Source organism: Grampus griseus, assembly GCF_964374135.1.
Source record: "Grampus griseus genome assembly, chromosome: 6".
NCBI classification, from domain to species: Eukaryota; Metazoa; Chordata; class Mammalia; order Artiodactyla; family Delphinidae; genus Grampus; species Grampus griseus.
The window spans coordinates 32717038-32742524 of NC_139000.1; the positions used below are offsets into that span (position 1 = coordinate 32717038).

Below are 25487 nucleotides of genomic sequence, written 5' to 3' on the forward strand. Positions count from 1 at the left end.
AAAGGAGAAGGTCATGACATTTATTACTAAGACTGCTGGGATAGACCCTTTTGGAAACTAGGGGTCATACAGTAATTCTAGCCTCACATTCCTGCCACCTTTGTCAGGAGCCCAAATAAAAGCCATTCCATAATCTGCTTTCTCCCACTCTTTCTCTCCCCAAACCCAGCCTTCTTTTGCGGCCCTCTCTCCCAGCCCTTTCTGCTGTACCCTCGGAATTATACTCAGTACTCAAGGGGTAGTCATCTCCCTCCTCAATCTCATGTCAGGAGTAACTTTTATCTCATTAGCATAGAGCTGGTGCAGGACCCGGGCCCATGTTGCCAGAAAAGGAAAATATTGTTAAATATCTTAAACACGTCTTCCTCCCTCTTATGTGTCTGAAGACTGTGGCACCCGAGGGAAGAGGCCCTATGGTCTCATCACCTTTCTGCTGCCGTGTTTCTGGGGGCTACACCCAAGGGCAGTCGCAAGAGGCCCTGATGGACTGCGCTTCCCTGATACCAGGGGACACCTAGGAAAGGGGCAGCGGTGAGTGCAGGTCTCCCTGCCACACCTCCAACCCCACCACATCCACCTCTCCTTCTTTAAGGAGATGCACAGAGAAATGTCTGCAATGATGGCTGCTTCTGAATGGTGAGATTGGGGGCTTTTATGTTCTCATGTTTCTATACCTTTAACCGCTGGAACATTTCTATCATGAATAGATATCATTTTTATGAAGACAGTGACATTTCCACAATCAAACATTAAAATGGCTTTTTGAAGATGGTTGTAGTTGTGTAAAATTATAAGTGATTTACTATTTTCTTTCCCATTCTTTTTTTTTTTTGGCCGTGTTGGGTCTTCACTGCTGCGCACTGGCTCTCTCTAGTTGCGGCAAGCGGGGGCTGCTCTTCGTTGCGGTGCGTGGGCTTCTGCTTGCGGTGGCTTCTCTTGTTGTGGAGCATGGGCTCTAGGTGCGTGGGCTTCAGTAGTTGCAGCACACGGGCTCCGTAGTTGCAGCACATGGGCTTAGTTGCTCTGCGACATGTGGGATCTTCCTGGACCAGGGATCCAACCCGGGTCCCCTGCATTGGCAGGTGTATTCTTAACCACTGCACCACCAGGAAAGTTCCCTTCCCCATTCTTTTTATTCATTGTCCAAATTTTCTACAATGAATATGTATTGCCTTAGAATTTATAAAAAAATTTTGTAGCTACTGCCCTAACGTCTCCCCTCATAACTAAGCTTTCTGAAGGGTTACCTATACTTGCTTCTCTATTTCCTCACCTCCCATCTACTCTGCAACCAACCAGAATCTTGTTGGCATCTCTCCATGCTACAGAAATGCTTTTCTCTAGTTTCTCAATTTGAACAACACCTTTTAGTCCTTTCAGTGGGCCTCTTGGCAGCATTTGACACTGCTGGCTTCTATCTTGCTTGGCATTCTTTCTTCCTCTCTGGCGATGGCTTCCCGGTTTCCTTCTCGTATGTCTTCCATCAGTTCCTTTTTGTTTTTGCTCCTCGCAATCCAATCTCTTCTCACCATATAGATTCTCTTTTGGGAATCCTACCATCCCCAAGACAATTTCCATAGCTCTGCTGAAAACTCCCAAGTCTGTATCTCCAGACCAGACCCACTGCAGGGTTGCAGACCTTCTGATCCTGCTTCCTCCTGCTGCTCTCCACTCAGATATCCTACAGGTACTGCAGGCTCACCAGGCCCTACATCAGTTCCTGCTCGGTGGATGGCAGCACTAAAGGAAACGTGTTTCTGGTGTCCGCCAAGTCTATGCCTTCTTCTTTGAAAGTGTCCCCACAATACTTGCTAAACAGAGTGGCCTCAGGCCATTCAATTTCATTCTCTTGGCTGCTCTATTTTTTTGTTTTTACATTAAAAAAAAATTGGGGTATAGCTGCTCCACAATGCTGTGCTAGCCTCTGCTGCACAACGAAGTGAACCAGCCGTGTATACACATATCCGCTCCCTCCTGGACCCCACTCCCACCCGCCTCCCATCCCACCTACCTAGGTCACCACAGAGCACTGAGCCGAGCTCCCCTCACTACACAGCAGGCTCCCACCAGCCATCTATTTTACACATGGCAGTGCACATACATCAATCCCAATCTCCCAATTCATCCCCTCCACCCCTTGTGTCTACACATCCACTCTCCACATCTGCATCTCCATTCCTCTCTTGGCTACTCTTTTTTTTTTTTTAATAAATTTATTTATTTTTGGCTGCGTTGGGTCTTTGTTGCTACGCACGGGCTTTTTCTAGTTGTGGCGAGCGGGGGCTACTCTTCGTTGTGGTGTGCGGGCTTCTCATTGTGGTGGCTTCTCTTGTTGCAGAGCACGGGCTCTAGGCATGTGGGCTTCAGTAGTTGTAGCACACAGGCTCAGTAGTCGTGGCACGCAGGCTCAGTAGTTGTGGTGCATGGGCTTAGTTGCTCCGCAGCATGTGGGATCTTCCCGGACCAGGGCTTGAACCCGTGTCTCCTGCATTGGCAGGCAGATTCTTAACCACTGCGCCACCAGGGAAGTCCCTTGGCTACTCTTGATTTGACTGGGAGTAGGCAACTGACCCATGTAGACTACCTCTCCCAAGACTGAGGTGGTATTGAGCTCTGCAGCCGTAAGATCCCATAGAGTTGAGGCCAGGATCAGTGCCATGGCAACCCAAGGCTGTGCGCAAGCTTTGCAGATGTAACCTATGTCTGTGTGCTGGGGTGAGGGTGGAGGGGAAGCAGGAGGAAAGACCTTTGCAGAGGCTGGTCTGTAGAGATACTAATAGCAGGAACAAGAGTCCACAGGCCCTGTTGTACTTCCTGCAATTGAGTTCCATGAGGTTCCTGCAATTATCTGAATAAAATCTTCATTTAAGCTAGTGAAGAAATAGAGTGAGAGTTTCAGATCTAAGCAACAAAATGATCCCTGGAAAAAAAAATCTATCACCACTCAGTTACCCAAGCAGAAACCTGGGCATCATTCCTGATCGCCCTCATCCTCACTGCCCCATACCCGACCAATGACCAAATTGTCACTCCTGCCTCCTTAATTTCTCTCCCATCTGCCCACTTTTCTACATGTTCACGGCTGTGATCCTAGTTCAGATAATACAGTAACTACTTAACTGTCTTTGGGTCCCTGGTCCTGTGCCCTCTAATCCATTTGTACATTATAAGCAAGGTAATTTCTCTGATGCCCTTCTCATATTTACCCTTGTCTTCCTTAAAATCCTTCATTGTTCCCCCACTGCCCAGTGGAAAAGGCCAAAGCCCTTGGCCTGGCTTTCAGGTCCTTGATGAGTGACCTTGCCCTATGCAGACTATACTTTTCCCTTACCTGCCTTGAACTCTACTCCTTCAGCAAGACTGAAATACTTGGAATTAGAGAAATGTACAGCACTTGCCCTTGCCTGCCTCTGTTCCATACTCCCTCTGCCTGGGACTCCCATTCCCCTCCCCTTACCTGGCTCTCCCCTGTTCTCAGCTGTCCTTCAGGTCGTGATTTAAAGGTCACCTCCTCCAAAGAAGGCAGACTTCTTTGACCTTCCTAACACTCCCAGTGCCCTGTGTTTGCCTCACCCAAACGACTTCTCACACTGTATTGGAATTACCTATCTTTTATTTGCCTCTCTGGCTAGTCTATACGCATCTTGAGGGCAGGAACTGTGTGCCAAGCATGGGGACTGGCACATGACAGACACACTTTCGGCATCTGTACAGTAAATGCATGAATTGTACTTACTGCAGGTCTGTCATAATTAGCACTTGAAATAGACGCCAGTGGAAGCTGAAGGTGATGAGACTGTCAGGTAAAAAAGGAAAAAAAAAACAGTCCTGAATATGCATTCAATCTGTTCTTCACCGTACATTAAGGTACAAGTGCAATGTTTCTTGAAAAGCTGCTTTAAACAGTTTGTCACGGTCTTTGGACCACTCTTAACTGTGAAGAGTTTCACACATGAACGAAAAATTATCCTCGGAAAGGGAGTGGATATTCTCCAGACTTTTAGAAAGAGTGCTGAATCAAGGAAGAAGTCCATGTTTTACAACGAACTCATTCACTTAATAGAGCAAGGCACCTCTTGAGAGCCTCAGCTTCCTCACCTGCAAAGTGGGAATGCTATCACCTGCCTCAAAGGGTAGCTGTAAGGTTAAAATAGTGGACAACGCAAGCTGCTGGTGTTCTTATCAGGCAAGGAAGTCTCAGTGTCAAATATTAAAGGGCTCTTCTAGATTGCTTATGCCAACCGTGTTTTCACAGATCAATAAACTGAGGCCAAGAGAAGGGAATTCCCTTGCCCAAGAGGATTCAGCTACGACATGGGAATGGCAGGTCTCCAGCGTCTGGGTCCAGCTCTCCCTCCAGCTGTTGTGAGAACGTTCTGTTGGCACTTGGCAATTTTGGGGCTTCTGCCAGATAGTGAACCATGCAGAGCTGGCTGTCCAGAGTCTGGAGAGCTTGATACTGGATGCCAAGGGGATTCAGCAAGTGCTGGTGAATGAAGGAGTTAGAGGTAAGGCAGGGAAACGACTCACATTGCTGGAAAGCGCAGGGGGGGGTGGGCTGTCATCCGGAATGGGGATCAGTTCTCCCAGCTTTAAGGAAAAGAGCACGTTGAAAATGAAACGTCAACTAGAAACTGTTCGCCTATTTTCAAATCGGAAAAATGGCATTTACAGGAGTAGGATGTTATTTTTACAGGGTACTTGGAGGCGGTTTGTTAAAGAATTACCTGCAATTTTTTCCAACCATCTCTGACACGAATGAAAAACTCGGTGCTGTCCTTCAGGTAGATGAATGTCCCTTCTATGACCAAATGGGCTTTCTGCAACATGTCAGCCATGTTGCTAAATGCTGTAACCTGTCAGATAATTTCAAATTGCAAACATTGCGGTTATCATCACAGCGACGGCACAATTTGAAAAACTGGCCTCTCTGTAAAGTCAAATATGAGCCATCCCCTCACAGCCAGGGGAAAGTCTTATTGTGCCACAGAGAGATATATAACTTCATTAATAACCAGAGGACTTTCTTTCCGATAAAACGAAAACATGCATTACCTTGAAACACAAATCTCAATTACAATAAACAAATTAAGACAAAGAAGATAGTATCCTGAGAGTTCAAAGACATTTAAAAACTGTTAGCAGAGTTGGCTCTGTTGGACGTTGGTACTGGCAAAATCATGGGTACGTTTTCCCGCTTCCATTGGTGTGAGCTGCACAACGGCACCGACATCGTTACATGTGTTTTGTTAGCTCACGCTGCTGCAAATTGCTTTTCATTTGGAGTAAGAAATGTAAGCGAGTGAGTTACTCTACCCACGTCTTAAATCTTTTTTGCCTGGCTGGGTAGTTCCAGTATTAAATACACAGCAGAAAATGGGGGCCTGTAACTTCTCTGTCTAGAAAATTGCCAAAGATCAGACAGCCATCTCGGCCTAGCCAGGCACAGGCATAAAAGCTGGAAAAATCTATCGAGAAGTGTCAAGTCTCAAGGAAATATCAACCTTTTCAACTGAGAAAGATTATAAAAACTTAATTTTCACCTAGCTTTGAAGATGACTTTGTGATTAAAATGACTCAGGCATCCCCCAAAGGTACCAAATATCGAAATTCCATCTACTGTTGGACAGTTCTTCATCTGGCAGCCCAAATTTCCAAATAAAATCTATCAAAGACCAAAGAGCATTCCTAGGACTCCTGACACCCTAATGAGGTATTTGTCCCTTTTCTGTGCATCACAACGATCTCTGTGTGCCATATCCTGCTCCAATGATCTGCAGGGTAACAAGGTACAAGAGACATCCTTCGGTAGAATGGAGAAGGCTGCATTACCCAGGGGAAATGTAACCAGCACAGGGCCTCCTGTGAGGTTCTTTAAGCTCTTGTGCCTGTGTTTTTTGATGTAATATGATTGGCTCTTGTTACAGTTTAGTCAATTAACGATTGGAAAGGTGGAACTTAAATCATAAATGATTTTGTAGTCTGTATCTTTTTACTTAATAAGTCATCCAAAGAGATAATAAATACCCTGTTTGTGAAATTATACCATTTCTATTGTCATGGAGGCCTAACTCCAACAGAGAAGGTGTGCCAGCCCCTAAACACTGCAGCCAAAGTTCTAAGGAAACCCATCCAAAGCAGAAAGATGAAGACACACTGATGATAATACTGACCAGGTTCCTGGATCCGGGAAGCCCTGGCTGTCCTGGAGGGCCAGGTGGGCCTGGAATGGCCACAGCTAAGACAAAGCAGAAAAGAGAAGTTACAAAATAGCATACTCTCTGCAAAATGCCTCCGACGTTCAGCTGGTCACCGAGGGGAGCGTTCACCACCCCACTCACAGTGCCGCAAAGTGTTGCACCTCGTAGCCGAATCTTAGGAGCTCTGTGCCCAGCATATGACTCAGCCACATTGACTGGTTTGGGGGAGAACTGAGATTCTTGACTGTAGCCCTGGATGAAGTCATGCCTAAGACTTTCCAGTTTTATAAGTGAATAAATTCCTGTTATTTCAATTGTTTGTATAAGTCAGTCTGAGTTGAATTTTCTGTCACTTGCATCCAAAAATGCTCTGACTCATACAACTTATTTCTCTCAAGAGACAAACAGGTAATTACTGAACAGAGGAAGCAGGCTCAGAAAGAAGAAGAAAAGGTGCTGGGCTACAGGGGGGCAGGGTAGGCCAGTGACAGGGGCCCTGGCCGTCCAGCCAGGAGACTCAAGTTCCTGATTTGTCAGTTCTCAGCTGTGTGATCTTGGGGAAACAACAAGCTCTCTGAACCCCAGCTTCTTCATCGGTGAAATGTAAACAGGTACGTCTTCACTAGCCTGTGTTAAGAACTGAGAACACAAACTAGGAATGTGCTTTGCAAATTGTATAGCGTCCAACCAGAGATTCTTACCTTTTGAGGAGTCAAAATGCCCTTAAAAATCAAATCAAGGCTATTGCCCTCTCCCCTAGAAAAATGCACATATGCATATCTGCAAGTGTGTGCGCGCGCACGCACGCACGCACACACACACACACACACACACACACACACACACACTTCTACTTAGAATGTTAGTGGGATGATAGCTCCCTGAGGCACATCTTTGAATTTTCTAGGAGTTTATGGTTCCCAAATGAAGAGTCCTTACTTTAGGCAAACATAAAGAAATGTTATTGTAGCAATTCCTCTGCTCTCCTTCTACCTCTCTGATCTCCAATTCCCCCCCAGAATCTGCAAAACTCTTGGTAGAGTTAAGGATGTTTGTACAAGTCCCAGTAAAATTACTGTATGAGATTTTTGAGGTCACTGCAAATAAGCCTGTAGTCTGACACAGGACCTGAAAATTCATACACAGGTGGTGAATGTCTAGTGGAGACAAAGTCTGAGGACTTGGATTTGGACCCCAGCCATGCCTCTTCCTAGGATTTGTGACCTTGAGTCAGACTCAACCTTTCTGAGCTTTGGTGCCTTCATCCATAAAATGAGTTTTATAATCTTATGCATTTCATCTCCCTCCTGGGGTTGCTGTTAAGATTAAATGGGATAGGGGCTTCCCAGGTGGCGCAGTGGATAAGAATCCGCCTGCCAATGCAGGGGACACGGGTTCAAGCCCTGGTCCGGGAAGATCCCACATGCCGTGGAGCAGCTAAGCCTGTGCGCCACAGCTGCTGAGCCTGCTCTCTAGAGCCCACGAGCAACAACTAATGAGCCCACATGCCACAACTACTAAAAGAGCCCGCGCACCTAGAGCCTATGCTCCGCAACAAGAGAAGCCACTGCAATGAGAAGCCTGCATACCGCAACAAAGAGTAGCCCACGCTCGCCACAACTAGAGAAAGCCCAGGCGCAGCAACAAAGACCCAGCACAGCCAAAAATAAGTAAATTTAAAAAAAAACAAAAAGATTAAATGGGATAATGGATATGGGAGTGTTTTGTAAACTGTGAATTGCTATATATTATGTGAAGGGTAATCCTTTTCAATGGAGCAAGGAGTCCTAGGGCCCCCTAGTTTAGGGCTACTGTGGACAACAGAGTCTCTGAATCCTGTACTCACCCTGCAATGCCCCTTCACCCCTTGTAATTCCTATGTATCCCTCAAGGTTGTATAGGCACCTATGGTTTTATCCACCCAGCACCTTCTCTCTTTACAGGACCAGCATCCTCACTTGCTCCTGAGATCTTCCCCTTCACCTCTATGACCATTCAGGTCCAGAAGGAGCTGTCATGGTCTCATGTGATCCCACCTCCTGGCCACAGATGACTGGTCCAAGGTTGGGCATCTGGCCCAAGACAGGTCAGTCAGTGTCCTTCCCCAGAACATCCCCACCCCAGGGCTTTTCAAACTAAAACTGAGAAACAAGGTCAAGATTTCTAGATGACAGTGGAAGCTGTAGGTTGTTGGTATTTCTCGCCATGCAGAGGATATGGTTTATGGTGAAGAAGCGTGATGCTGCAGTCAGAGAGCAGCTGAGCAAGAGATGGCCAGAGAATCCTCACAGGGACTGAATCCCTGGTTCCGGCTGCACCTGAAGTCTCACTGCATGCCTGCCCCTCTTACAAATTGCTTGTTCACACCCTCCTGCACATCCAATAAGTTTCCCTATGCACTTGAGCTAGTTTGAGTTCCATTTCTGTCACTTGCCCCAAAGTCACCTCCTGTGTAAAGTTCTCCCGGATGCCCCAGACATTGTAGGTCTCCTCCCAGGTGTGCTTCCACCACACCTGGCTCATGCCAACCCAAACAACAAAAAATGATGCATTCATGCTATTATTGCTGCTGCTGTTATTTTCCACCATGGGCACAGTGGAAAGAACACAGGCTTCGGAGCTACTCTGATCTGGGTCCTAATTCCATTTATGCCACTTATTAGCTGTGTGACCTTGGAAAGGTTCCTAAACATCTCTGGGTCTCACTTTCCTCCTCTGTAAAATGTGGATGCTAATACTTTCCTTGAAAGGCTTTCTGAGAATCTAGTAAGATAATGTAATAGAGTGACTGGCAGAGTGCCCAGCACTTGGTAAGTACTTGATAAATGGAGATTTTCTTCTATTTCACCCATTTTTCATTTGAGGAAGTGAGGTACAAGGGGTGAAATTTTTACATAGAAGGGTAGAATCAATGCTGGTCCTTAAGTCCCTTAAGGCCCAGGCATTGACAAAGCAGCCAGGAAGCTTCCACCCACACGTGAAAAGATGTTCATCATTATTAGTCTTTAGGGAAATGCAAACCAAAACCACAATGAGATATCACTTCACATGAATGAATGATGACTAGAATAAAAAAGATATGATAATAACAAATGTTGTTGACAATGAGGAGAAATTGGAACCTTTTGTACACTGCTAGTGGGAATGCAACATGTTGCAGTCACTTTGGAAAACAGTCTGGTGGTTCCTCCAAAAGTAGAGTAACCATGTATATGACCCAGCGATTCCACTCCTGGGCATTATACTCAAGAGAACTGAAAACATATGTTCACATAAAACGTTGTACACAAATGTTCACAACAGCACTATTCATAGTAGCCAAAAAGTGGGAACAACTCAAACGTTCATCAGCTGCTGAATAGATAAACAATATGTGGTATCTCCATACAATGGAATATTATTCAGCCATAAGAAGGAAGGAAGTACTGATACATGCTACAACATGGGGGAACTTCGAAAACATTATGCTAAGGGAAAGAATCCAGTCACAAAAGGTCACGTATTTTGTGATTCCATTGATAAGAAATGTCCAGAATAGGCAAATCCAGAGAGACAGAAAGTAGATTCATGGTTTCCAAGATCAGGGGAAGATCAGGAAAAAGAGGAGAGACTGCTAATCGGTACAGGGGTCCTATTTAAGGTGATGATAATGTTCTGGAATTAGAGAGAGGTGATGGCTGCACAACCTTGTGAATATATTAAAAACCATTAAATTTTGCACTCTAAATGGGTGAATTTTATGGCATGCAAATTATATCTCAATTTAAAAAGAAAAACGAAGAGAAAGAAGGCTCCACCCAGGAAGCAGCCCTCTGTCGGATAGTGTGGCTCTGACGTGCCACCCAGGTGTGGTGACGCTGGGCACCACTCGCAGTACTGACCTGCTCCTAGGATAGCCGGAGGTCCTGGTGGCCCCGGGGGTCCCTGTGGCCCAGGGGAACCAGGTCTCCCAAAGCCAGGTGGCCCAGGCAGGCCAGGAGCACCTGGGGGTCCCTGGGGCCCGATGATGGTCTCCCCTTTCTGGCCCTGTCAAGTGCACAGTAACAGAAGGGAGAAAGCACCATTAGTCACTAGAAGTCCCATCTGTTCTTTTTGTTAGGACATTGATAAGAAGTCAGTAAACATCCTCTATTGTTATCATCATCCTCAGTCCTGGCACAAGCCAGGAGGTGGAAGACCTAAAGAGCGGTGGCCCAGTTGTTACGTTGAATGACAGCAGAGAAGCCTAGGGAGCCCTGGACTCAGAAGGGCCCCTGGAGCTCATCTAGTCCAGCCTCGGCATTTCATAGATGGAGAAACAGAGGCCTAGAGAGGGGCAGGGCTTGCCCGAGGTCCCAAAGCAAATCAGCAGCAGAGCTGGAAGGAGAACCCTGGTCTCCTGGCTTTGCTCAGTCTATGCTTATGGCGAGTTCCAGGTCCAGAATTTGCTCCTGGTCCCTGAGGGTCAATGATCTGATCATAGTCTCAGTGGAGGCATAATTTGAACTTCTCTTTTGTGATCTGGAGAAACTTCTCATCCTAAGAAGACCAAGCCGATCTACAGGCTCCTTCTTTGATGAAATTTCAGAAGAATCAAATAGCCCCCTAAAAACATCTCCCTCACCTTCCCTTCTGCCTCTGTTATCTGATGTGTTTACCATTAACAACTCTTTGTGCTGAGTTTTCCACCGCCGATGTGAATAAGGCACGGTGGTGGGTTACGTGGAAGCAACCTGCGTGCATGTGGCCTTGGCTAGCTCCCTTTCCTCTGTGGCCTCTGCCAGGCTCCCCACCCATTAGCAAGTATGGGGGAGAGAGGCCAACGCCCAAGGCCTGCCTGCAGCCTGTGGTACTGTGACTGGCCTTTGCTCCCAGCTGCCTCGTCACACTGGGGGGCTTCAGGGAGCGCCGTGACTCCCCGAGGAAGGGGTGTGGAGGGGTTGCTACTCACCTCCAGGCCTGGACTTCCCGGCAGGCCCGGGGGCCCTGACACAGAGAAGCCGCTGTCAGAGTCTCCTTTTTCTCCTTTGATCCCCTTGTCTCTGTTCTCCCCCTGGAAGCAGAGAACATCCAGTAAGAGTCAGATGAACCAGTCTCTGACATAAGCCTGAGAACTTGGAAACACAGGCCAGATGTTGAGAAATGCTCACCTTCAAGCTGTTCAGAAAATGTCTCAGGTAAGTTGGATCCACAGCAGGGCCTGAAAAAGAAACGCTTTTTAAAAATCCACAATCAATCTCAGAAATTCAAACACCAAAGCCTCCAAGTTGGCAACCATGATGAGTTCCTAGCAGAAGTGACCCCACGTTGGTTTAGCTGACAGAGGGGGCACTGGGCTTGGAAACGAGCACTAGTTCAGATCCTGTGACCCTGTGGCATCCTAGGCTTGTCCCTGGTCCTCTCCAGGCCTCGTTCTGCAGATGAAGCTGGAACGATCAGAACTTCCAGTCTCTCTTGACAAAGTTCAATCTTGCACACGTGTTGCCCATGACTGGGTCTCTCTGGAATTCCATAGAGCTTATGGACAGGGTGGTAATGTAATTAGCCTTACTTACTGGCTCAATTGGATTTCTCAGAAACAAAAATCAAGGACAAGATCCAGAACAAGAGTTGGGATACCTGGTGGTCCCTGCGCCCCCTGGTCGCCTTTTTCTCCTTTTGAGCCGGGAAGACCCCAGGATCCTTTCTCTCCTTTAACACCTGCCACCAAATACACACACATTAAAAAAAAAAAAAAAAAAAAAGAGTGGAAAATCACCTTCATTCTATATAAAACATTTTTGAGACAAGATTTGAAACTCAGCCCCTTGAGCTAAGTCTACTCAACAACAAAGGCCTGTTGAGGGTATAAAATCCTTTGCTACAGGATGGAGAGGCAGAGGTAGATGCAGCAGACACAATTCCTGACCTCGGAAAGCTCTCAAGGAGACAGACACAGTGAGGGTAGCGCGAGGCAGGATGGAATAAGTACCATCCTCAAGGTGCCAGCAGTGCATCATGGGAGCCCAGCAGAGGCTACAATTAACTCCCCTGGACGGCTTCATACACGTGGCCTGAGACTCAACACCAAGTCAAGCTCCCGGTCCCATCCCACCTAAGCCTGGGCAGCACGGTGGTGTAAGGGGAGGGGAGGACTCTCCGGGAGTGCCGCAGAGGACAGCTAATGGTGCTACTAAGTATTCCACTCGCAAAGTGCGGTACGCCACTCCCCACAGGACTTGTGAGAAGCAAACTCTTTATCTGGGAGAGGGGCTCAGAGAAAGCCTCCTGGGAGTACAGAGTTTGGGAAGGGAAGCAGTCCCCTTTCCCCACCTAGATGAGTGGGTGGACACTAGATCTTTGAGTTCCCAGGTCCCGAGAGAGATCAGCTGACCAATGTGTGCCTACACACTGGGGATCCAAGAAAGCAAATCGAGCTCCACCCCATCTCCTCCCCAAGGTCCACCTTGCACCAGGGGTAGGGAGAGCCTTGAATTGGATCTGAACAAGCAGTTTGAGAACAGCCTGGACTTTGTCACCAAAAGTGGCCAAAAGCCCATGAAGCCAGATACCAGCAGGGACACCACCACCTAAGCAGGCCAGGAGTGACAGAGCCAAGCCAGAGGTCAGTACTCGGGGAAAAAAAAAGGCCTTTCCCTGTTTAAACTGCAAGCGTTCAGACTTCTCAATCAAAAGGGGCACACATGGTGTGACAGCGTGTGTGGGGACAGGGAACCAGAGTCACTGCTTGCCTGCAGGCTCCCGTCTCCTGGCCTATCCCCACTCTAATGTGTGGTAGATAAGCTCCTACAGGCCATGAACATGCTGATGTTTACTAATCACTAAGAGCCGGTGCGTCTCACACTGCACTGTGTATACACCTCGGAGGGAGCTTGTGAAAATGCAGCTCCTGGTCTAGCAGGTCTGTGATGAGGCCTGAGATTCTGCATTTCTAACAAGCTTCCAGGAGGTGCTGACACTGCTGGTCCAGGAACACTCTGAAGCAAAGGCCTTCTGAGCTCCCACGGCCTCCCCTGCATTAGCTCTTGGCATATTGCATTGTAACGACTTTTTAAAGAGTTTCACCCAGCAGAGTCTAAGGGCCTGGGTGACAGGAAGAGCATGGGATCCATCTGTCTCAGCCCAGTGCATGGGATAGCACCAGGCAAGGAGAAGCTATCAGTGGATGTGTTATGAGCAAACTAACATGAATGGAAAAATGGAGTGCAGCCTGCTAGCTAGGAGACTCAGCCGAGATGCACAGAATAGGGAGACGGGTGACAAGCAAACAGAGGTGACCAGTCCCACAGCCTTTGTCCAGCTACCACCCTTCCCATGACACCCAGACAGATCTTCCTGACCACCAAGTCTACACCCAGCACTGGACAATTGGAAACCACCTCTGCAGAGATAGGAGGGTCAGGAAATGTCCCAGAGAAACAAGGTGAAGACAAGAGTGTGTACCATGAAAAGTGATGAGTTCTGAATTTCCAGGATACGTGGTACCAACCTAGAGAGAGAGAGAAAGCCAAGGTCATACACTGCAACCCTGTTCTGGTGTTTGCATGCACAGGGAGACACAGTCCCCTGTCCTGGGGGCGAGGGGTGAGGTCATGGAGTCAGGCCTTCCTTGGGTGTTGTAGCCCCCAAAGGCCCTGAGTTTCCCGGTATCCCTCAATGCAAGGCATCCCAGGCCTTCAAGTGGGGCAGGGTCGGGAGGTGGGGGCAGGGAGGGCATCATGTAGCTGAGCTGGGCTGAGACCTACTGGCCGAACAACTCTGCAGAAGGAAAGCCCAAAGCTTTAAGACAAAAAGTCATGGCAATTTTGGTCTGGTCAACTGTGAGTGTTCTAGCCCTCCCTTCTGATCAATCAGGATTGATTCATGTGAGAGGTCAAGCACTCGTGCAAGTGATGTACTCAAGCCACGAAGCTGGGCCAGCCATTAGCTTTGCTGCCATGTGTAATCAAAGATGAGCACACTGAACAGGAGTTGATGGTGGTGCTAATTAATAAAGGGGAGTTATCATTAGACTGGGGGGCTATTCTAGACTTCCCATTAAGTGCCAGGGGTCTGGAGTCCAAGCTATTCAAGATAATATTCCTTCACAGTTCATCCCCAGATTCCTGCATTTCTTTCTTTTTTTCTTTGTCTGTTAACACAGAGCCACCTGCCACCCTGCTTTTAATAGTCCACCTTCACCTTTTTCCCAGTTAACATGCAGAATCAGAATGATCCCTCTCACACCAGATCCCCCCATGCTTTTGGGTGCAGGGTCACAAGATGCTCAGGGGTCACCAAGAGAAGATGAGGGGAGGGGACAGGAATTTTCCAGGAAGAATATTTCTAAGTTAACAATAAAGGCAGCAGTGCCCAGCTGATATCTGACAGCTATGCTGATAAAGTTGCTCCACTCAGGGGTGGATTGTTAAGGGTAAAATGTTAAGGTATTAGAAAGGGGCTGAAATGAGAAGGGGCTTGTGAAGTGCTGGATGTGAGAGGAAGCATTGCTTTTTCAAATGTCCATTTTGAGAGCTGGTCAAGAAACATCCATGCCCCAGCCTGCATGGTGTCCAGACAGGCAACATGAAATCAAAACCCAAAATGCTCTGAGTTCATCTTTGGCTTATTTTAAGGAACATCATGACCCCCAAAGGCCATGGTCACAGCAAAGTGTCCTAGCACAGGTCACGGTAATTGCAGTAGCATTTTTACAACGCTCTTGAGTTTTTCAAGTACTGTCCCATGGCCGGTTCATTTGAAGCCTGATATCATGTTTGCTGGGAGGGGCTTCGGGCACTAACTCACGGTGGGACCTTGCCTCTCTGGGTTGAGGTCTCCCCTTCTCTATGGCTGGGAGGCAGCCATCTCCCAGGAGGGTCTCTCCAGCCCTGACGTTTTAGGATTCCTTTCAGGCCACTGATGTAAACGTGACCTGGTTAGCTGTTGTCCTCATGTAGTTCTGGGAGCCAGCAGGCCCCTTGGTCACCTTACGCAAGTGGGTCCTATCCTCTGCCTTCCATGCCAGAGTTCCCAGGCCATGGGATGCAGACTTGGGTGTCTCAAAGTTTAGACATGGACAGATGTCTGGGCAAACACTCAGCCAAACTGCGTCATTTTAAAGCCTCTGACCCAAGTCTCATCACCACCTCCAACAGGCATCAATTAAGAACCCACTTCAAAGAATCTTCTAAACTGTAATTTGCAAGCTCCCAAGAACAGAGGCCACGCCTGTCTAGTTCACCCCTGTGGTCCCTCACTTGTACTTGACACTTGGTAAGTCCTTGATAAATATTTGTTGGATGAATGAGAGAACAGTTATGCACAGTTCCATGACTAATGCCTGTGCATGGGGAGAGGCCCACCCTCCCTGGTTTTCCCCACACCTAATACGGGTGACACCCCGGGGACACTGCACTGACCAGCTGGATGACCAGCCACGAGTCTGACCCCTTGGGGTGCCTGTACCTGCTGCCTGGTGGTCAGGGGACCTGCATGATAGCCCCAGCTCTGTCCGTCCTGTGACCTTAGACAAGTCAGTGAGCTTGTCTGAGTCACAGTTTGTTTCCTCATTACAAAGGGGGAGAGAAAGTCCCTCCTCTCAGGGTTGTGTGCTGTGCAGTAATATGACAGTTGAGAAAGGACAGTCATAGATTTTAGCCCAAAGCTCCCAATGTAAAGAGCGCTGGTTAGAATTGCCTTTTTATTCTCATCTGTATTTTAAGGGGTCTATTTCCCCGCTTCTCATACTGCTCCAAGCATGAAGCTAACATGCTAACAAAAGACACTGCTTTTTGACTGCATTAAAAGACACACTCTGTCCACATGTGTGCCCTTAGAAGACCCAGTACATTTCAGTGCCACAATCTATTATCTAGAAACCTCGAGTCACTCAAGGGTCTATATGCAGGTGATAACAAGACATCAAAGAGGACACTGACAGACAGAAGGGGCTCAAGACAAAAACTCATCTTCTCTGAGTTGCTTTCTATGCCAAAGCCTTTCACTGCCAAGGCAGTGACTATACGCTACTTACTGGAGTTTTGCAGTGTGGCCGGACTGGAACTGGGAAGACGGCCTGTGGGAAGTGAGAATGAGAGGAGGGAATCAGGGCACCCGACTCCAGCTTAGGCTGGTCTGGGGCTGTCCCCCGCTCCTCCTTCAGGTCTCCCCCACCTCCCCACTGCCAACTTACTCCTTTGATGTTAATCACAGCTCCAGGTGGTCCTGGGGGGCCTGGAGGACCAGGTAGGCCAGGTGAGCCCTAAAGGGAGGAAAGAAAGGCCATCCCTGAGTTCGGGTTGTTATGAATGCAGAGGCAGCTGCAGGACACTTCCCCAGGGTTTGGAGACACAGTGAGGAAAGGAGGGTCCTCTAAAGCCAACTAACTCTTCCCATGGGTAGGCCAGTCTCTTCCCAGAGCACACCTATATCCGTGGCCTCGCTGCATCTTCACGACAGCAGAGCAAGTATCATCGCTGGCTTACAATTGGACATAATGAGGGCCAGAGAGGGGAAGTGACCTGCTCAAGGCCACACAGCAATTCATGGCGGAATGGAGACTGGAAGCCAGATTCTGACCCCAAGAGCAGTGCTCAGAGGATACTGAGCCCACCACCTCTATCGACGCATCCCTCATATGGAGCGGCGGGTGGAGTGAGGCCTTCCCAGGATACAGTGCCTGGGAGAGCCCCTCATAAATGTAACAATAAACGCCAACTCCTGTTAGATGGCAGAGTCACTTTCAGAGCCAGGTCAGCCTGGCCTTGACACCGTGCAATGTTTGCTCCGCCAAGCCTGGAGCCCAAGCTGGACCTGCAGCAGAAGCTGCAGGAGGGGAGGGGGAGGGGGAGGCTATGGCCACAGGTGAGAGGCCTCCGGCCCACGAGGAAGCTCCATGTGATCACTCAAGTGCAGGCACCGGTGTCTGCTGTACCTGGAGCCCCAGTAGGCTTGGTGAGTGAGTCGGTGCCCAGTGATTCAATACGATTGCATTTCTGCATTTCTAGGCATATAAAGCGGCGACCATGGGGTGGAAACAGAAGCAGCAACACACTTTGAGCTGCATTTGCATGCAGCAAATGGGGGACCTTCAGTGAGTCACTAACTTGTACAGGCCCTAGTTTCCTCCTGTGTAAAACAAGAACACCACTGAGTTTCTCTTAGGAGAGTTACTATCAAGACTGAGATCCTGTCCTCAAAAGCACTTTGTAGAGTGTCTGGTACACAGTAGGTGCTCAATAAATGCTGGCTTCCTTATTGCAGACGTGGGACCCTGTTGATGCTCCGGTGTCTGTCATCTTGTGAGGCCCTGCCTACACAGCTGATCGACCGTCTGTGTTCTCTCCAGAGCGCTCACCGAGCACCCCCAGCAACATGCGAAACCCCCAGGACTGTGTAACCCAGGAAGGATGGGATATTACCCGAGTCAGAAGACCTGGGATTTGAAACCAGACTTCTTGAGAAAGCCCAGATTGTGTTCTCCTACCCTCCCTCTGGGGTCTGGACAAGGAAGCCTATGCTCCACTAAGGTGGATTTGGTGGCAGGGACCTCCTGAGAGCAAGCCGGAGGACAGGGTTGGGCTGGAGGATCTTTGGAAGTGGCAGCAGAGGAAGAAGAATAACGTTCCTGAGCATTCTGTCCACGAGCCCTGCTCACTGGACCTGGCACTTGTCCGCCCCTCCTCTGGACACTGGCTCTGGGGCCGCGTCCCCGGGGCAGCATGGGGCTGGGTCTCTGGTGTGGCACTCACCGGCATCATGACCCCTCGATCTCCTTTGGCGCCTTTGAGGCCATTCAGTCCTGGGCGACCCTGAAACCCACAGGAGAGGCCTTAGTAAACCCACTGCCCGCAGGCCAGCCTGGCCCACATGTCCTCCCTCATATGCAATATGAGAAACCCCAACACCTACGGGTCGTCCAGGAAGGCCAAATTCTCCTTTGTGTCCTGGTGGTCCTTTGGGCCCCTGGAGGCAAAGTAAATACCAGATTAGAAAGAGAAAAATACTGTATGATGTCACTTATATGTGGAATCTAAAAAAGCCAAAGTTGTAAAAACAGAGTAAGATGGTGGTTACCAGGGGTAGGAGGGTGGGGGAATAGGAGAGGTGAGGTTTAAGGTACAAGCTTGCAACTAGTAGACAGCTAGGTCCTGGAGATCTAATGCACGGTATAGTGAATATGGACAGCAACGCTGTATTAATATTATAATCCTCAAACTGCTAAGAGTCTAGATCTTTATTCCAACCACAAAAAAGAAATGATAATTATGTGATGTGAGAGAGCTGCTATCTCCACAACAGCAATCATATTACAATATATAAATGTATCAAATCAACATGTACACCTTAAATGTACATAGTGCTGTATGTAAAATATATTTCAATTAAAAAGGAAAGAACAGAAACTCAAGGGCTAGGGAGATGGGGGGCATCCAGCCTACCTTTGTGGGTAGTGGTGACAATGAACCACTAATAGGAGGATGGAGGGCAAGGAGAAGTTATGAAATGTCCACCTGCCTGGCTCCTTTGTCCCCTGGCCTCTCTGTCCTCAGCTGGACCCACTTGCTCAGTCCCTCCTGCAGGGCTCTACCCTAGTCCAGACGCTGGACCCAACCCTCTCAGCCAGTCAGAGCTAACAAAGAAGCAAGAGGTCAGTAGCTCCTGGCCTTAGCTCCCAGGTAGCCATGTGCTGGGCCAGCTCAGAACGTGGACCTTTGCCTTAGGTCTTATGTCCCAGGGTTCTCCATGTCCCCCGTTGGAATAATGCAGTCCTGCTTCACTCCTCATGTCAGCCAAGCCCAATAACCTGCTTCAGGATTTGGTTCCTAACTTGCTCCCACCTGTCCCGAAGGACCAGAATCTTGGCCTGGCTCCCCAGTTCTCCAGATGAGCCCCTGCCCATGGACCGCATTCCAGTACTTGCTTCCTGTGTCCCCATGCTCCCAGAGCCACTGCCCTTTTCCAACCTCCTGCCGGAACCCTCATGCCTTCCAGTGTCTAGGATGCATACAATGTACCACCTCTTCCCAGAACAAGCCCTACTTCCAGTTGACACCTTTCCTGTTTTGTAACTGGGTCTGTCCTGTCTCCCAGGGGAATGACTGGTTTAAGCCTGGGGCCTATCAAGCCCCTTCTTCCTGCTCTCTCTCTATAAGTCTGTATTCAGACTTACTCTGAAGAATGGCAAATAGACTGTGTTGAGACAGGCTCTGTATGTAAAGTACCCAGACCAGGTTACTCTCAGGAAAAGAAATGCAAGTAGTTAACAGGCCACAGGCCACGTGGCGGTACGTTCTAGCGCAGGGCTTCTCAAACATCACTGTGCGCAAGTCACCTGGATCTCATCAAAATGCAGATCTAGCGGATCCGGGGTGGGGCATAAGGCTTTGCTGTTCCAGCGAGCTCCCAGGTGATGCTGATGATGCTGGTCCATGGGCCACACTTCGAGTAACAAGGCTCTAGTGTGGTAAGCTATACTCATCATGAGGGCCATAGACAGCCCATGTGACACCTTATGCAAATTACAAGAAGGTGCCCCCTTACTGTCTGTGCTTGGCAAGCTATGCACAGCTGGGCTTCAGTGGCAATAACTACCCTGGCCATCTGCAGCAGCTTGCCGGCCACCATTGCTAACAATTAGTGTTTCCCACCATACTGGGTATTAGTAAGTGTTACCCAGTGGTTAACACAAGACTCTCCCAGTCTGCCTTAGCCTGAAGCTAGGGCCAAGGACACCTCTCTAGGGCATCCATTCTGCCTGACTTAAGGGACCAAAGGCTTTAGAAGGTCCTTTGAAGGATGCACCTTGGAGGTTATGGGCCATTCATCAAGGACACATGCCTGTTAGAGAAATGTGAGGTCCTTTCTCCCCAGGCCTGAGATCCAGCTCAAACAAACCCCGCATTCAAGCCCCAGTGTGCAGTTCTCCAGCTCAAAACGTTTCAGAAGAATGAAGGCGTCAACTGGAGGCAGTGAGGTGTGCTGGGAAAAACCTGGACACAGAGTTTGACAGGCTGGGTTCAAATCCCTGCTGTGTCACTAACAAGCTGTATGGCAGTGGGCTAGTTACTTAACCTCTTTAACCTCGGTTTCCCGGTCTATAAAATGGGGGTTCAGACATTAGCCTCTTAGGGTGGTGAAAATGCAATGAGATGATCTGTGTTGAAGCATCACTATCTGACCCGTGGTGGATGTTCTCTGAGTTTTCTTTGTTCTTTGGAAAGAAATATACGAGGGACAAGTTTAGGGTTCATCTGGAGAGAACTGGTAGCTTAAAAATTGTTCAGCAGCCCCCCAAAATTATAGATTCCTGGAGCAGTAAGGCAAGAAGGACGCTATGATGTCATCTAGTACTCATTCAATACCCTCACTTATAGATGGGAAGACAAAAGCCCAGAGAGAGAAGAGGACTTGTTTGAGGTCATACAGCAAATGGGCAGCAGACCCAAGACCAGAAGCCAAAAGGCCCAGGTTCCCTGGGTAATGACAATCTTTAGCTGGCAAGACCCATACAACTGTGGGTCTCACCACCATCCACTTCCCCTCTCCTTCTGGGCACACAGCTAAACCACATTTCTGAGACCTATCCCCACCCCCACTTCCACCCCCACCTCCTGCATCAGAGGTCTGGCCAGAAGTGGAGTACATCATCTTCCATGGTCTCTTTCCCCTCCCCAACCTCAGCCTATCAGCTGGAAGATGCCATTGTGGCCCTGAATCCACCAGAGGGCAGAGTCACAGGATGCAAGCATCCTGGGTCCCAGAGTCACTGCCTGGAGGGGAGATGCCCAACTGGGAACCACCACAGTGGACTCTGCACAAGTGAGAACTAAGCTGCTATCGTGCTGAACCACTGAGATTTTATTTAATTGCAGTTAGCCTACCCTTGACACAGATACATTTTGCCACATCCTTTTTATTTTCACAGCTGGGACAACTCAATCTAGTTGAGCCAAAGTACGATAAATGCTTCAAACCCCAGTCCAGATGCAGGGGCAAGACGCTCTGGCTTACCATCGGTCCCGGGGCTCCACGCTCTCCAGGTTCACCCTAAAACAGGGAGACACGGACTTGTCACTCAGATGCACACGGTTTGTGACAGAAGCAAAGATAGGATGTAGAAGATGTGTGCCTTCAGGATCTGGTGACATAGTTACCTTTCGGGCCCTCAGCCGTTCCAGAGGAATATCCCCCGTCAGGATGGCGCCCGGCTCTCCCTTCTCACCCTGCAATTCAGAGAACCTTTTGATGAAGCCGGGCCTCCGCCTCACCGCCTTATCCAGAGGCTCATCGCCATGATTTCTCTGGCCTTCACGCTGCCTCTCCAGCCCCACTGCCCGACAATGACCTCTTGCTAGAACACTGCATAGCCTCCTAAGTCATTAAATGTTCTCTGGACTGTTCGCTCCATGTACCATCAGTTACTGTCCGAAAGCACAGGTTGGGGTCCTGCAAGCCCCTCTGGGGCTCCCTCTGCTGCCAGATCAGCATCCCCACTCTCAACCCTCCAGGAGTCAGTCCCAACAAGGTCCGTCCCACCTCTGGCTGTGTGGCTACCCCCTGAGAACCTCTGGTTCCTAATGTATTTGGTGGCTTGCTTTCCTAACAACTCGACTTGAGATCTGTTCCCACCTAGAATCCTTAGTCTTGTTAAAACATCTAAAATTGGGAAAGTGATGACAGCATGAGCAGTGGAGGCCTCTCCAACACAGGGGCCCTGAGTCTCCGTGTGAAACTTTGCCTCCAAACTCCAGGCTCCTGTGCAAATGCTCACTTGATCAGGCAAAGTTATCTCAGTTGCTGGGAAATAGGGGAGATGGGTAGACAGGTGGCAGGGACACAGGATCCTGCCCCCAATCCTGTGCTCAGCAGGGCCACCTGCTATCCCAGGAGGTTTCCAAGAAGATATATGTCCAGAGAAAAGGCCAGGGAGAGGAACCATTCAAGGTTCTGGCCCCAGACTTCAATGCTAGCCCCTGGGGAACTGGGCTGGACCACAAGAAAGTCTCCCTTCAACAGGGCTGGAAGCAGCCAAGGCAGTGGTGCCAAAGCAAGCCAAGCAGCCTCTCCTCTCCGTCCCCCAAGCCCACACCTGGTATTTGGATCTTACCACTTCGCTGGTGAGGAAAAGCGGTCCTGAGCACGCCAGCAGCAAGAAGAAGCAAGCACAAAAGCATTAGAGGCAGAGCGAGAGAAAGCGCGTTGGCTGCGAGGATCAGAGCAGACCTGCCTGGGCGCTCTTCCCAGTTTTCAAAGGGGCAGGGGATTAGGGGAGAGATGGCACGTAGGTCCCTCTAGATTCACCCGGCCTCGCCACATAGAAAACAGAGCGTTTAAAGCAAGAGCCAATCCTGCTTGACCAGGCCTCCTCCCAAGCCAGAACTGCCCTGACCCCACGCCATCTCTGTAGGCCCGTGGCAGCAAAAGGCATCCCAAGACATGGTCCCATGTAACGCTAAACTCAGACCCAGCACACTGAACCCTCCACCTCCTGGAACTGTGGCCCAACAGACACTGGAGACTCTCTCCCCCTCCATGGGGCTAGTGGAAAACGGTGAGGGGAGGAAGGAAAGAGAGTAGCCTAATGCTCCCTCCTCTTAGAGACACACACACCCTCCTTGACTCCCCAAGGCAGGCTCAGGGCTGGGCTGCTCCCACTGGCTTTATACAGACCCCTGTTACAGCAATGACCATGCACTCTGCTGGCTGTCTGCATGTCTGTTCCTCACATCTTATTTCTCTATCCCTAGTGCCTAGTACAGGAAACTGGCTGGCACACCTTAGGGAATGGATGTAACCTGGATGAGTATATAAATGGATGGATGAATAAATGAATCCAATCCAGAATAACTGCAATCCATTTATGGACGTCACTCTCCCCTTATCTATAAAAACCAACTGGGAAATTAATTCTAAGAGGCAAATGTGGAAGGGTACAAAGGTCACTTCAATGCCCTTGGAATTTTCAGGAAATGCTCTGCATGCTAAATATTCCACAACTTCTGGACCAAGACTGCCATCCAAGTGTGGAATGCCCCCGCTTACACTAATAATAGTTTAATAAAATAATGACTTCTAAATATTAGCATCATTGTATTCATTACTTATACATCTTTTCATCCAACAAATGTTTTAAGTGCCATTTGTGTACCAGGCGCAGTGCTAAGTACTGGAGCTACAGAAAAGAAAGTGGATGTGCCTGCCCTCGGGGAGTGCACACTCTAATGCAGGTGCCCGCGGGCAGTTAGACAAAGCATAGCGTTCAAGGGAGCGTTGGGTTGAGTTCTCTTTCCAAACTATGATGAAAATCTGCTTCTCCACCCACCCCACCTTCACCCTGGAAGAACCTTGAGATCATGAAAGTTAACAGCCGGGGAGTGACTGCTACTAGATACAGTGTTTCTTTGGGCATGATGAAAATATTCTAGAATTAGGTAGTGGTGATGGCTGCACAACCTTGTGAATATACTAAAAGTCACTGAATTTCACAATTGAAAGGGGTGAATTTTATGGTGTGTGAGTTATATCTCAAATTTTTAAAAAGTTAACAGCTACTTTCAGCCCATTCGAAATATTTACCGGGTTCTAGAGCACAATCCCACCCAGATAGCTGGGCCCTTCTTACCTGTTCTCCTTTTAGTCCTGGAAATCCAGGCACACCAGTGTCACCTTTTGGTCCTCTGGGTCCCTAGAAGGAATCATTGGAGGGTATTCGGTGGTTTGTTAAGATTAAAATGCTTTAACTAAACAAAGTTGTTGTTCCAAAAAGTAAAAGAACACAGAGTGCCAGTGGAAGTCACAATTAGTCACGATATTTTCCTAATATTAAGTGGTCTAGAAATTGTGGTCTGGTGGAAAGAAGACAGCACTGAGCGTTAGGCGGCCTGGAGGCCCCACTCCTCTTTGAACTGTGGTTTCCTCCAATGGGCACCATTGAAACTGCCTGCTGCCTCTGCTCACCCATGGGTCCTCGGGGCCGTCCTGCAGCCCACCGCCCCCATCATTCACCCTCCATGAATCCTGCCCCTTCTCTGGCTCCCCACTACCTATGGGATGGGATCCAAACATCCGAGCCTGACACCCAAACTGATCCCAGCCGGCCTCAGCGCCTCATCTTCCACTCCTGTCACTCCACCAGGGGCGAGCCTATCCCCTTAGCCTCTCTGCACCCCTCACCTGCCCGCCACCGCCATTCCCTCTGCAGAACCAAAATTCTGCACACCCGGTCAGAGGTGACCTCGTCTCAACTCCAACATACACTTAATATCTGTGACAATGACTCACACTGCCAGACGTCTGCCCCTAAAAAAGAGGTTCAACACTTTATTGCAATTTACCTTTTCACAAGTCCCTACCTTCTGGGTTAACGCAGTGGCCTTCAAATATTTGTTACTATTATTTTTTAGCAGTGAAACTCTTTTCATTCTCCTTTTTCAAGTAAAGTCAAACAAAAGCCCAATGTATAAAATACATCAAATGGAGCCTCAGCAGTGGCCTGGATCCTGCCTACTTGGCCCCCTCCTTACTCCTGAAGTGGTCCCAAAGGCTCTTCTGGGGAGCCTAGGGCTCCCTCGGGAACACAGAACCAGTCATTTAGAGAAAAATGTGTCTGGAAAATGCTCTGGCTTTGGAGCAGCCAAGGTGGGGCTGGAGCTCAAGCTCACAGTTCTGGCCTCTTCTCTTCCTAATTAAGAGGTCTTCTCCATGGCTGCCACCCTCTCCTGTTTTTTAATGTCTAGTTCCCATGTATTTTTAGTGTCAGCATAGCACATGCTCCTTTTAAAAAATGTAGAAGTTCAGAAAAGTATTAAAAAAAGAAAAAGAGATCATTATAATTCTACCATCAACAACAAGTTTCTATTACTTTTTTTTTTTTTTTTTGCTGTACGCGGGCCTCTCACTGTTGTGGCCTCTCCCATTGCGGAGCACAGGCTCCGGACGCACAGGCTCAGTGGCCATGGCTCACGGGCCTAGCCGCTCCGCGGCATGTGGGATCTTCCCGGACCGGGGCACGAACCCGTGTCCCCTGCATCAGCAGGCGGACTCTCAGCCACTGCGCCACCAGGGAAGCCCTCTATTACATTTTTTGATAAATTTCGTTCATTTATCCTGGAAGCAGCGCGTGTCACCATTGGCATTAGGCGTTTCAGAGCTGCAATGTATGGAGAAATTGTGCAGATTTCACTCTGGAGCCTTGGGCTTCAGTGCAGGCTCAAACTTTTAGACTAAACTGATCACTTGCTACACAGAAATGCATTTTCACCTTCCATGGTGGAAGCCCCATAGCGTGGTGCACACAGACTATTAATTTTGGACTTCCAGGCTATG

At 48.7% G+C, this 25487-nt stretch overlaps 1 protein-coding gene across 1 annotated transcript in view; it reads right to left on the reverse strand.

Annotated features, from left to right (window-relative positions):
• Positions 1–25487, reverse strand: part of COL15A1 (collagen type XV alpha 1 chain) — a 102650-nt gene that overhangs the window by 4306 nt on the left and 72857 nt on the right. Inside the window, exons 23-38 of the mRNA XM_082657472.1 lie at positions 23785–23847; positions 21317–21385; positions 21174–21209; positions 18072–18125; positions 17912–17971; positions 16354–16422; positions 16195–16236; positions 13623–13668; positions 11799–11879; positions 11330–11379; positions 11131–11232; positions 10082–10226; positions 6174–6238; positions 4728–4856; positions 4531–4590; positions 3737–3796 (exon numbers count right to left, since the gene is read on the reverse strand). Of these exons, the coding sequence (XP_082513598.1) occupies positions 3737–3796; positions 4531–4590; positions 4728–4856; positions 6174–6238; positions 10082–10226; positions 11131–11232; positions 11330–11379; positions 11799–11879; positions 13623–13668; positions 16195–16236; positions 16354–16422; positions 17912–17971; positions 18072–18125; positions 21174–21209; positions 21317–21385; positions 23785–23847 (1131 nt within the window). The remainder of the gene's footprint in view (positions 1–3736; positions 3797–4530; positions 4591–4727; positions 4857–6173; positions 6239–10081; positions 10227–11130; positions 11233–11329; positions 11380–11798; positions 11880–13622; positions 13669–16194; positions 16237–16353; positions 16423–17911; positions 17972–18071; positions 18126–21173; positions 21210–21316; positions 21386–23784; positions 23848–25487) is intronic.